This window comes from Eptatretus burgeri, chromosome 5 (assembly GCF_056783735.1).
Source record: "Eptatretus burgeri isolate ZD-2024b chromosome 5, Ebu_testis_v1, whole genome shotgun sequence".
Classification (NCBI taxonomy): Eukaryota; Metazoa; Chordata; class Myxini; order Myxiniformes; family Myxinidae; genus Eptatretus; species Eptatretus burgeri.
In genome coordinates this window covers 92,189,304-92,203,029 of record NC_140965.1, presented here as the reverse complement: position 1 = coordinate 92,203,029, position 13,726 = coordinate 92,189,304, and the positions used below count along the sequence as shown (strand labels likewise).

The window sequence follows — 13,726 nt, the reverse complement described above, 5'->3', positions numbered from 1 at the left end:
CCATGAGAATTAATTAAAAAACCAAAATTGTTGTGAAGAAAGTCTTGCATGGGTTTATTGTGTTTTGCGCTAACATTGAAAAACTTTCAGAAAGATGTTTCGTTTTGCATGATCAACTGATTTTTGAAAGTCATTTGCAATGTACTTTTAAACCTAAATGTGAAGACAAGTTGATATTTTCTGGAATGGATTATTAGTCGATTTTGAACTTTAAAAAAAGATAAGTTATCGAAGCAATTTCTCCTTTAGCCATGGAATTGAAATTATACCCCGAACTCAGAAAATAACAATCAAACACTAACATTGAATGGTGAATGCTTTGATACACCATCTCTGCAAATTGGGCTCTTTTCCCATGAGCCCTGCCTCAGCCCACTAAGGTGGCTCCCTCCACTCCTGGCAGAGACCTGCGCCATCAATAACGGTGGCTGTGACCGAACTTGCAAGGACACCTCGACGGGCGTTCACTGCAGCTGTCCTGCCGGTTTCACCTTGCAGGCTGATGGCAAGACCTGCAAAGGTGAGGTCAAGTGTCATAACTGTGTGATTGCAATGCTATTTTAATGTTGTGTTTGTTAACAATTTACTATGGTTATACTATAATATATTAGCGAAATGTCACGATTTTTCAGGCCCGTGGGTAAACAGGGGGAAGTGGGAGAAAACACCAAGAAGTGCACGACACAACATTCATGCTGTTGCTCTGCATGTGCTCCCTCGTTTCAGATTTTGCTTTGACTAAGCTAAAAATGCTATACTTGAGGAGTATATGCGATGTTTATTATTCTTCATTAGTCTCGAGTAATCCAGCATGATTTATTTTTCAGCCTTGAAGTGCTTGTGAGTTCATCTTTATAACTTAAGGATTGTGATTTGTGGATGACTTCAACAATCCTTTGTTTGTGCATACGCTTTCTCAAGGCGACGTGTCCCTTTCCGTCAGACAACAGCAGCGGCTCGAAAGGTTGTTTAGAAATGGTCTAGAGCATGTTACAGTAATCCCTGCGGACTGTGAACAGCTTGGGCTGGTGGATGAGTAAGGCGCAGTCTGTTTGTTCTGCTCTGTGTCATCGCAAAAAGGCATGGAAAAGTTTAGGAACTCCACTCTATTTCACATATTTATTTATCTTACAATGGGGCTTTTATTCCGCAGCCAGGTTTCTCACAGTAATTTTAATGTACTTGTGTGTGTGGTGTAGCGAGATGAGTAGTTCTCAATATCAATGAGAAGGGAAGCTTTGATTTTAATCAAAAGTGCCACTGAGCATGTGATTCGAATGCAGTAAAACCTTCCTTGTGTAATCACTGAACTATTATGTGAGGACCTGTCTAAGTTAAATGAAACATCATTGGTGGACCAGCATTTTATGTGATTAATTAATCTGGCTCACGCATCCACAAATATTGTACATCCACAAAGCAGTAGTGACCCCAGATAGGTTTCTAAATCATTAGAAACCGCCACTGAAAAAAAAACTGATATTAAATGCTTTAGATTAACCAGACTCTGTGGCGTAATGTTTCGAGCATCCGTTCCGAGTCTGGGAGGTCAGCCATTCAAATCCCAGCCAAGTCATACAAAAGACTTTCAAAATGTAACGTGCTGCTTCCTTGCTTGATGCTCAGCATTTTAAAAGGATAAAGCACAGACAAACAACCATAAGTTGGCATTCCATTGTGCAGGCCTGATGGCCTCCTCGTGTGTTGGAATTCCTTGCAAGGGAACTCGTTTAAAGCCATGTAGTAAAATATATTATTTTTATTGTATGGCCTGCATACTCGTTTCATGATGTATTGTCCCAATTTAGAATCCGAACTCTTGTGTTTATCCATTGTGCCAATGTCCCTCTATTTTATGTAATGTGTGCAAGCTCCTAAATGAGCCTTATCCTCAGGACGATACACCAATAAGAAAAGATAAAGTGAGCAGGGATGTTTTATTCCTTCCCATGAAACGGTTCATATGGAGCTATCGTCCACCAACCTTAATCAACTCAAAATCTTTCCATTCTTTTCCAAGTCATCTTCACCCTTTTAGTTTATATTTTTATTTACAAAACTACTGCTTAGTTGCAATGTCAAACAATAAAATTGGATTACTTTCAGCAAACCGTGAAAGGTTCTTGTGGTGGCACTCAGCCGAGTTACATCACTTATAAGAGATCACAGCGTAAACTATGGTGACACGAACCAATGGAGGCAATTTGCCGTTTGCTGCAGATTGCATTTTAACCGTTTTTTTTGTGTAATATGTTTAACTGTTATCATACTGACTATCTGGGAGTTGGAACAGGAATCTCAGGTGTGTGTTGAGCAATTTAAGCTTTCTTTGAGGTGGCTGCATCACCAGGTCAGTCAGCTTTACAACTTTGCTGTCAGCAAATGAGCAGCCACGTTGAACTTTCTGTCATCGACCATTCCTGGCAAGCTTATTCTGTTCCTGTGGGAATCCTGTGGGATCACCTGATCTTTTCGGACTAAAGAAGTCCGTTTTGCTGGCAGTCTTTGGGGAGCTGTCCAAGCTCATAACCTCAAAATGCTCTCTCTTTAACAAGCAGAGGTGAAGCTTCTCATCCTGTTCTGCCATTAGCTCTTCACTTGGCTTGTACAAGTAGCTTCTCTTTCTTTTTATTACCAAAAGATCCTGTCTCGCTGAAGTTCTCCGACCTTTCTTTCAAGCCATGCTTCATGAAGTTTAATTTGGAGAAAAATGCTACTGAGCCATTTGAAAGGCCTTCTCATCCTCTGACACCTTATTTTTCCATAACGACCAAACCAAGTGCACGGCGGTCACTATAAGTTAGTGAGAAACCAACTTCCTTTCCAACGAAGATCTCAGTTCTTCAACCACTATCTTTCCTTAAATGCTTGGTGATATGTAAAATCACATTTGTTATACAATCAAGAAAAGTCACAGGTCTTGATACCTCCTTCACAGCAGGACTGGATGGTGCAACTGTTTTCTGACAACTAACCCTTTATCTACTGCATTTGCTGATGACTCCACCTTCTGCCATGGCATCCCTTATCCTTCAGATAGACAGGTAGCAACCTCTTCCCTCTCTCTTCAGACTTTAATAAAATCACAAACTGGTCAAACACTTGGAATACGTCTTACAATCCTAACAAATCTCACACTCTCGCTATCTCCCTCCAAAAGGACCTTCTGGCAAACCCTCCTCTCTACTTTATTAACAGTCCGTTTGAGGAAGTCCAGTCTCTCAAACTCCTGGGTCTCATTATCAGCCATGATCTTTCTTGAGCAAGCCACATTTCAAAGTTGGCAAGTATCTGCAGGGCACACACGGTTCACCATCAATCCCATTCTGGTGAACCTCCCAAAATCTAGAATCACTACTCGTCTCCACTCATTTGTTTTGGGTTTTTTTTCCTGCCTGTGGAACCAACATCCATGTTCTCTTCAATCTCAGTCTTTCCTCCATGTTTTCAAGACATCTCTTCACCACCATCTAAGATCACCCCCATTCAAAGCATGATCTTTTCTACACCTGATTAACCTCCCCCCCTCCATCCCCTCCACCCCAAGTCCACCTCCTTCCAAATTTCCAGTTTTTCCTTCCTGAGAGTTTGCTCCCATATCCATCTTGTCCACCCCACGTGTGTTTCCCTACCCCTCATTCTCCCTATACCAATTTATCCAAGTCTCCCTTTGTTTCGTCCTTCAACCCTGCTGTTGGTGCTCTTCCCCATTCTGTTGCATATTGATCCGTTTGGTGTTCTAGCTCTTCCATAAGCCTTGACTCTGTATACAAGAAATATATTGGTTTTGTTCAACTGGTAGTTCTTCTGTAAATGCTCTTCTGCAACTATTTTTCTATTATTTGCTTCCCCTGTGCTTGCTAAGTGACAAATATTGCCCCAATCCAAGACTAATCTGAAAATAATGAAACAAGTCAATCTTTCCATCAGTAAAATGAAGATCTCACCAGCAGATCTGGTGGCTGTCATGGGGGCCTGCCCCACTCCAAAATGTCTGACCCCTGTCATCGAACAATAATTTCTGACCCTGTCTGTCTAAATAGACCACTTGTCATGTCGTCATATCTTCTTATGCAACCATCCTTCGTTAGAAACGGAGTCTCTCAAACTCCTGGGCCTCACTGTAGTAGTTATGTTCAACCCATGAAAGGACCATTTTTTTTTCAAACCCGCCTCAAAAACAAATATGGACTGGACATTCTGCAGCAATTTTTCTGTCCTTTGACAGCTCACACAGACCCCAAGCACGGTGCGATGCAGTGGTTCATCAGATTTTTGCAGACCATCTTTTCATTTGAGCTCTCCAGACAGGCAATGATATTTAGACATTGGCAAAGAAAATAAAAAGAATTACATAAATAAACTAAAAGGCACTCGGTGGACACCATACATTTTGTATCCCACTGATAGGCCGGATCTGGATTCGGACGTGAAATAAAATTTCATCAGCTTGTTGATGTCACCTAATCAACTCACCCACCAAGTATTGTCCAAATCTGTCCATAACTTTTTGAAATATCGAGCTATATATCTGTTTTAGCCCTATCACTCAATGGTGAAGAATCACTTTAAAATTCTCAGATCCGGATATGGATTCAAATCTTCACCAAAATTTATTAAATTCGCCCTTGTCACACACCCAACCTGCCCAACAAGTTTCATCCGAATCCGTCCAAAACATTTTGAGATATCGCGTTACATATTGTTGTTTTTTTTTACCTGATCTCTGAATGGTGAAGAATTACTTTAAAAATTCTCATATCTGAATCCAGATTTTCACCAAAACCCAACCAATTAGTCCTTGTCACACCCAACCTGCCCACCAAATTTCATCCGAATCCGTCCATAACTTTTTGAAATATCCAGCATACAGACAGACAGACAAACAAACAGAAAAATAAACCAGTCACCCGCAGGGTGAGCCGTATCTTGCCAAAAGGTGACCACGTGTGACTTCTATAAGGTCACACTGAAGTGAACAGAGGTGCTATCCACCAGGAGCGACTCCTTGAGGAATATCTGCCTACGAGAGATTCCGATGAGAATCGTTCTAGAGTAACCATGAAAAATATGCGTTTGCCTCAACCTCACCAAATGACGTCATAATGTCTCAAGCTTGACATATCTAGAAAGCACTCATCGAAGTGTTCAATTTGAGGTATGACACGATATGGTTCCTAAAACTTGAAAATTTGACCTTGGGGTCAAATATGTTTGACCTTCGGCGCTAACCATGAAGGTCAAGGCCAATCGCCACCAAAAATTAATCAGCTGAGCGCCAGACCATGAACTATATTCCCATGAAGTTTGAAGACGATCCGATCAAAATTACTCAAAAAATAAGGGTTTCGTCGACTCCCCTGATTTTGACAAAGTGACCTTGACCTTTGACCTTCAAAATTTTATGCGCTGAAAGGGACCTCTATAGGCCTCTGATATGTGAAGTTACAAAAATTTCCAATGATAACTGTGCTCTGCAGAATTTTTTATACGTGATTACAGACAAACAAACAAAAAAAAAACATACAAGCTGACTAACATATCTTGCAAAAAATTCGTTTTGGCAAGATAACAAACAGATACGTAAACAGCCAAACAGTATGAAGACATAACCCCCGTCCACCTTTGGTGGGTGGAGGTAACTGGAACAGCACTCGGTGTAGTGCATACCTCTGCCAGGCTGAACAGTTTACATCTTGTGTCCCACTGATAGGCCGGATCTGCACCCAGACCTAAACCAAAATATTATCAGCTTGTTGTTGTCACCTAACCAACTCATCCACCTAGTTTTGTCATAACTCATCCACAACTTTTTGAAATATCACGTGATATATTGTGTTGTCCCAAACTCAATGGTGAAAAATCACTTTAAAAAATTCTAGAATCCAGATCCCGATCTGGATCTTCACCAAAATGTAATCAATTCGTACTTGTCACACCGAACCTGGCCCCCAAATTTTGTCCGAATCCATCCATAACTTTTTGAGATATCCTGCTCACAGACAGACTAACAGACAGACAAACAGGGGTGAAAACATCACCCCCGTTCACCTTTAGTGGCGGAGGTAAGTAAACACATTCCCAGTAGTGATAATAAATAAAACCCCAACAATGCCCCTTTCGGAGAGAAGTAACATATGCTTACATTGTGCTTGAAAATGTTCCGTCTTTCATGCACGCCACTTTATCAAAACAGCTCCAACTTGAGCCTTGAATAATGTACACACAAATCTCATTGTCACAGATGTAAGAGAAGTTTTTAATCACAAACAGTATCGTCAAAGAGTAGGAGAGTACCGTTTACACAAGTTTCACAAACCATTAAGAGGAGAAAAATGTAAATCCTCAGCTTATGTGCAAGATTATTGAATGTTTTGGTTATAGTAGCAGTTGCAAATCTTGCTTTGGATGGAATGTTTTGGCAAATAAATTAAGGGTGTTGTAAACTTGAGGCTACAGAGATTATGAAAACATGAACGTGGGTGTTATTTTATTTCATTTTATTTTTCTATTCCGCAACATTCCTTCTTTCGACCAAATGAATTTTGACAGTCGTGATATTTAATGAAATAACTTCTCGCTTCAGTTAATTACCCATCCCTAGAAGCAAACATCAACAAATTGATCGAGAATGACACCGTGAAGACAATTTTACAACAACAGTTGCTCTACTTTCGAAATTTTGTTCGTGTCATGTCAATTCATTGCTTTTCAGCTCTCATCACCTTCATGCTTGAAGGGGAACCCAAACGCTTACACCACCTCAATGCTACTCTATCCCTTCATACCCCACTAAACAGATTTGATGTGTCTTTTTCTGATTTCCCAATTATTAAGGAGGTAAATTTGCGATTAAAAGTCGAAATATTCTTCTTCTTCTTAAGTTTAGCCGTGTTGTCACACCCGGGAGTCGATTGTCAGATCCGTATTGTATACGGGTTACATCGTGGCATGATTTTAATTCAGACGGTGAATAATTTTCGATTTTCCACAAGTATACCGATGCATCCTTGGTGCTTGTTTAGTAATACAAACTGAAATGGCTTCTTACTCCAATGGCCAAAAGGCCCTAATTTTGCCAGAAATTGGACAAGGTTTGTCCGAAATACCTGCGTGTGGATGAGGCCTCCAAAATGTTCGCTTTTGTGCTCTGAACATGTTACAAAGCACTGCTTCGAAACAACAGAGATGGCAAGATCTTGTAGTTATCCACCGTGATTGAGAGAGGATGCCATCCCCATTATTAAGCGGAAGAAAAAGCCATCACTTGAAGCAGTAACACCATCTCTACCCAGCTACCAGAACATGTACATGGACGATTTGAGCTGTGAATCTATCACCTACTGCTCTTGCCTGGCAGTTACCACAAGAGCACCTGAAAATAAATATATATTATCAACACAAATTTCGACAAATCAAATGAACCACCATATATTTCTAGTGGAGAGAAAATATGTATGTATTGTATGTGTGTATGTATGTATGTATGTATGTATGTATGTATGTATGTATGTATGTATCTATGTATGCATCATCTAATCCTTCGAGAGGATTTGACCAAGGACGCTAAAACTTTCAGGGTGTCCCCTCTTACTCCCACAATCCACCATCAATCATCACTCCCACAATACCCACCACCATCCCACCACTCTCTCTCCCCCCCCCACCCCCTCCGCCATCCACCCACAATCCCCCATCCACTGTGGAGGGACATCGATACCTCATAGCAGAGATGTTAATAAGTCACCTGAGCCAAGTTTCAAGTCAATTTTCAAGTCTGAGGGAAAGTCACAAGTCAATTCTCAAGTCAAATATTATGTCCTAATGTCATTTATGTCATAGATAGACCTTGGTTATGTGTAAGCCTTTAATATGCAAAAGGTTTACACGAGTCAAGAGCTGGTTGTTGATATGAACTTGATGATTCTCTGGGGGAGTGTACTCTGTAAAATAAATGACATGGAAAATAAATGCCAAGTTTAATTGCTTTAATTCCAATTCGTTGACCAGACCTGGTGGTGTAATGCTTACATTTGGTGACCAAAACGGTTACAATCGGTAACGAAACTCGGTGGCCAGACTCAGTCTTTTGCATGTCATTAAACTTGGTGATTCCACTCCAAATATGGAAGGTTGGTGGATTCAAATGTTTATAAGCAAATATGATCACCCTCAAAATCTCTGCCATGCTACCGATAACGAAGTGATAGGGTTGCCAGCTCTACGATTATAATTCAACCTCTTGTACGATATACGATCGATGATTGAAAATGTACAATAATTCTGGCAATTTCGAAAAATAAAGTTCAGTACTTGACCTTCAATTTTCAGTTTAGTTTCATAACGTTTTTCTCAGTCTGCTGGGCAGATTATGACCTTCTTCGTCACACCTCACGCAGCATTTTTCATGCAGGTGTAACATCATGTAAGTATGTGCATTGAGAGCAACTGAGAAAAGCAATGCACATGTCACTTCTGAGTTCTGACTTCCAAGCACGTGGACTGTGGATGTGCACACGTCCAGTTAGGTTAGGGTTAGGGCTTCGTCATTTCAGTGATATATATATATATATATATATATATATATATATATATATATATATATATATATATATATATATATATATATATATATATATATTTTTTTTTTTATTATCATTTGTTTTTAATGACATTACAGTGTGCAGGTGGATGCAATGAGTTCAGAAAGTGGTGGTATGTTGGTCTACAACAAAAATATACGAATTGGAGCATAAATAAGGAGAAAAATATGGTAAGGATTATTTTAAACACGATTTACTCATTAAATAAGCTACTGAATCGTCAAAATATGGTCAGAATCCGTTTCCTCGGGAAAAAAAAGTAACCTAAAAATTTATTTTAAAATATTAATTTCTTTTAAAACAATACTTTCAAATATGCCTCTGACAATCCCGAGTTGATATTCTCTGTATTAACTTTAGTGCACTTTTTGTGACATTTCAGTCGAGCTCAACCATTCACAATGTGACGTCACAGAGTGATGAATGTTATCATGTGACATCGCATTTATCTCTTCTTTCCAAAAATATAATAATCTTCACCTTTAATATCTGATATAAGGATGTTTTGATCGTTTTATTCAAAGGTGGTGCATAATACTGCACATCACACTTCCATGTTTTGATGTTTTTGTTGTTTTCTTAAGGCTACTTATATAGCAAAGGTGTTGTTATATAACTCTCATGCATTGATGCATTCATAATGGGAGAAACGAATACAGCAGAGGTCGTGTGCAGCAAGGGAAAACCAGGAAGAAACAGGAATAACTCTCTTGAGAATGGCGTGACAAATCTATGGTCGACAGTTATTAAATTGAAACATCGCTGTGCATTGTGGGTTAACAGCGGGTTAAAAAAAACTATTTCACATGGTTCGTTTGAATCGTACGTTAGTTTTACTGAAAATATGATAATTTTGAGGTTCCAAGACAACATTTCCACTCTTCAAATCTGGCAACTCTGCAAAGTGAAACGGCATGCGCAGAGTAGCAGCAAACTCCACAGTGATGCTCAGTCTTCACGGTGTATTGGTAAGAACATCTACTCAAAGCTCAAACGTGTGTGTGTGTGTGTGTGTGTGTGTGTGTGTGTGTGTGTGTGTGTGTGTGTGTGTGTGTGTGTGTGTGTGTGTGTGTGTGTGTGTTTATGTCTTTCTTTATTTTAGTTCCATTATGAGCCATAAAACACGTCGACTTAAAAAAAAAAAATGAAAGAAACTTGGAAGAAGCTAATTGGGTACTGGTAGGGTATGCTGACACATTGTTTAAGCGTTCTTGCAATGTTTCTGTTGCTCTGGCTGTTGCATGTCGTTCACGGTCAGCTTCAAGGCATGATTTTCTTTCTTGTGAGCTTTCCTGCTTCCGGGCTTCTTATATTTTTTTTTCTGGCTGCTGATGTCGATCTGTTTCTTTGGTGGCATAGTAAAGTTGTTGGGATTTTTTCGAAAACTGCAAAAAACCATTGCCACATTAACTTCCTGCAACAACCATTATGCACATGACGGGACCGATTTTCGTGAAAAATGCACCAAAATGCAGAATTGCACCAAATAAAACACTTGTTCATGTTGCAGGTACAGTCAAATGCAATGTTGTTGCAGATCCCATGCGCTACGCACTCCTTACTTGGTAGATCTAGGTGAAATGGTTTTCTCGGTAGCTATAGGTCAAATGGTTTGTGCTTGCAAAAGGACAAACAAACAGACAGGCTAACCGACTCTGTGCTTTCATTCTTCATCTCATAAGAGGTTCCCCTGCCAAAGTTGGTCGCTCTAGGTCAAACGGTTTGTGCTTGCATTAAGGACAGACAAACAGTCAGGCTGACCGACTCTGTGCTTACATTCTTCATCTCATAAGAGGTTCCTGTGTCAAATTTGGTCACTCTCGGTCAAACAGTTTGTGCTTGCATAAAGGACAGACAAACAGACAGGCCAAAATATATGTTAAATGAACTGAGGAGCAGCAATAATTCCATATATAGGCCGTATGGCATACATGCCTACTGAATTCAAGTATGTAGAATCCATATAATGAAAGATACTATAGCTATACTTGCTTTTCTCTGTAACTTACCTCCTTTTACTCCACTAGACAGATGTATGTGTGATCAGAGGTTTGGAGCTCAGCAGCACTTTGGGCGCTGTATAACTGCTACCTTTTCTAAGCTCGACATGATCTATTTCTTGAGTTCATGCTCCCTTTGGTACGCAACTCTGGCAGTCTTTGTTTATAAACATAATCACATCCGACCAGACATCAAATGGAAATTTGTCACAAATGACAGATATACTTATTTTGATATGGTGTTGATTCATTCGTCATCATTGTCAACAAGTCTCCAAGCTCAAGTCTCAAAGGCCAAGTCTCAAGTCAAGCATCAAGTCACAAAATTTGCGACGAGTCCAAGTCGCTGACTCAAGTCGCCATCTCCACTTCACAGGCATGATGGTAGGACACGGCACGGACACAAATGGTGCCCAAGGAAAGTATGAAACGGGACAATCCTGAAACATACAAAACACCTGGTCAGCCTGTGACGTGGAACAAAGCATTCGTCACCCATTTTGTCGGCTGTATCCATGCTGTCAGGCAATGATGGGCATTTCTGCTCAAGTAATATATAAATCGATTTATCAATTAATATAAAATCCCTCCCTGATAAACCATCAATTGAATGGAAAATCAAACCCTAACTAGATCGGGCACTCATAGAGCGCATACCTTCGCCGCCACTACTTTTTTTGTTCTTGGTATGAGTGTGGGGAACTGGTTTCATATGAATGGTCTTATGACACAAACCACATATCTATAATGTCATGACCCCCCCCGACTTTCGGGGGCCACGGACTAAACAACAATCAACTCACGTCGTTTTGGTGAGTCTTCACTCGCAAGCTCGGTGAATACAACGTTTCAACAAGAGAAGGTAATCTCGTTTGATGCTGGTTTCATGCAAATCGAATAAGAATTGACTGAGTTATGCCGAAAACCGCATATTTTTCAAGGGCGTGACCCCCCCCCCCGACATTTTACCCCAACCGGTGACATGTGTTATGACGTCATTGTGTCACAAGATTGGGCATTAAATTCTGAACATTTTGGTGCTGGGTTCATGTAAAGCGGACAAGAATTGACCGCGTTATGACAAAAACCGCATATTTTTCAAGGTCGTGACCCCCCTGACCTTTGACCCCTAACCGGTAACAAGAGTATGGGCGTCATTGTGTCATATTGCATATCACAAGATGAGGCGTTGAATTCTGAACATTTTGGCGTTAGTTGCATGCAAATTGAATAAAAATTGACCGTGTTATCGTAAAAAGACGATTTTAACCTTTTCGTGACCTTGACCTTGACCCGAACGATCCCAAAATCTAATCGAATGCTTCCTGGCTAATAACCAAACATCCCACCAAATTTCATGCAATTCGGTTTAATACTTTTTGAGTTATACGAATCACAGGATTACAAATAAATAAATAAATAAATAAATAAACACGCCGACCAAAACATAACCTTTCGCAGAATGCGAAGGTAATGAGCTGAAGTGACCATACAACCAGCATTTTCATCTTCACGAGCACTTCCTTCTTCTTCCTCTGAATCGCTCTCACAAGGCTCAAAACAATACGGATCCGCAATTCCCCCAAAAGTGTTTCCATTACTAATTACAGCGCAGCGACATTACGCTGTTATATAATTGGCTATTCTGTCCTGTGTCTTCTGTCACACTTATTGTTGGGTGTGATGTGGGTGGAGATTGCCGGGTGGATTGTGGGCGGAGATTGCCGGGTGGATTGTGGGCGGAGATTCATGGGTGGATTGTGGGCGGGGTTAATGCCGAAGAGCGACGTTTTTTGTGTTGAATCGTTTTCTGCGTGACGCCGGAAGTTGATTTTCTGAGCAGGAAGTGATAATCTTCCTGTTCCGTTAGTTGTTGACGCGCAGCGTTGTAACTCTTGTTCTTCATTGTTTTTCACCAGAAGTGTTTTTAAAACGTCTTGTGGAGGTGATTTCTTCCTCTTTTTGGTGACAGAAGTGGTTATTACAGTGCGGCGACATCACGCTGTAATATAATTGGCTATTCTGTCCTGTGTCTTCTATCACGTCTTCTGTCACACTTATGGCCGTGTACGTACATTTGATCTGAGGGCTATAAATAGAAATTTATCCAACGTCACAACTCTTCCCATCATGCATGCTAATTCACCGTGTCTACATTTAAATTTTATAACTGCAAAATTGTTTCATCATTCTTAACCTTTTACTGCCCGCAACCACGCGATATCAAAGTAATCGCTTCTTGTTTTGTCTTCAAAACCCCACTGATCAGTTTCAGTATTCTGACAACCATCAGTTACTAATGACGGTGGAATCAGTATCTGAATCGGAGCTTGACATGCACTGTTTCTCCATGTAAAACCGTCGTTTGGATCAGGTGGCTTCCAGATGTGATGTCACTGACGAAATAGAAAATCGACACTCTCGGGATTTTTTGACACCTTGTGATTGGCAAAAAAGTTCAATTTTTTTCACTTCAAATGCGATCATGATGAATGATTCTCATTGGTTTTTAGAAAAATAAAATTGTGTTTGGGTTCCCCTTTAAGTGCACGCATGCAGTAGTTAAGACACCTGTTACCTCAAGCGTCATCCATCGGTTTCATATGTGCATGTGTCAGCCATATTGACCTTTCACTTTGTTCTGCAAGTTTTAATGGCTGACAGTAAGAGCTTACCTGACCCGATGCTGTCTCAATTGCGTCAAGGTCTTCAGTTAGTCAAAGGCTGCTTGGGATTTTTTATGAACACATCTTAATGAATGCAAAGGGGATTTGGTGAGAGAGGTGGGATTGGTGTTTTGACTGAAAGCCTTTGGGGAGGGGCGTGAGTGCAGGATTCAAGTTGCTCTTGGCAAGTGGTTTCTTTCTCTTGACAGGTAGCAGTTTTTAAGGCAGAGAGCTTTGTGAACTTTTTTGCCCTGGCTGTTTTATTTCTTCCCACTGGCTCAGGCTGGATCGGTATCACTCACGGCAATGGCGCTGTGAAATGTACTCACTTAGAGAATCCAATATGGCAGCTCAAAGCTTTTTCAGAGTCGAATTAACCGGATCCTGACTGTGCAAGCTGCCAAAATCAGTTATGAATGTGGAGTGATATGATTTTTCACTGCATTTAATGAGTGAA

The 13,726-nt window shown here is 40.4% G+C and overlaps 1 protein-coding gene and 1 long non-coding RNA gene across 19 annotated transcripts in view; one reads left to right on the top strand and one right to left on the bottom strand.

Moving 5' to 3' along the window:
- Positions 1-13,726, top strand: part of LOC147026954 (signal peptide, CUB and EGF-like domain-containing protein 2) — a 506,981-nt gene that overhangs the window by 170,393 nt on the left and 322,862 nt on the right. For 16 of the 17 annotated variants that reach the window (XM_085882882.1, XM_085882881.1, XM_085882885.1 and 13 more), the window contains one exon: positions 404-520. The exons of the other annotated variant lie outside the window; for it this stretch is intronic. In XM_085882882.1, coding sequence (XP_085739008.1) covers positions 404-520 — 117 coding nt within the window. The remainder of the gene's footprint in view (positions 1-403; positions 521-13,726) is intronic. 17 annotated transcript variants of the gene reach the window in all.
- LOC147026956 (uncharacterized) overlaps positions 1-13,726 on the bottom strand; it is a 39,964-nt gene that overhangs the window by 13,170 nt on the left and 13,068 nt on the right. The window lies entirely within an intron of this gene.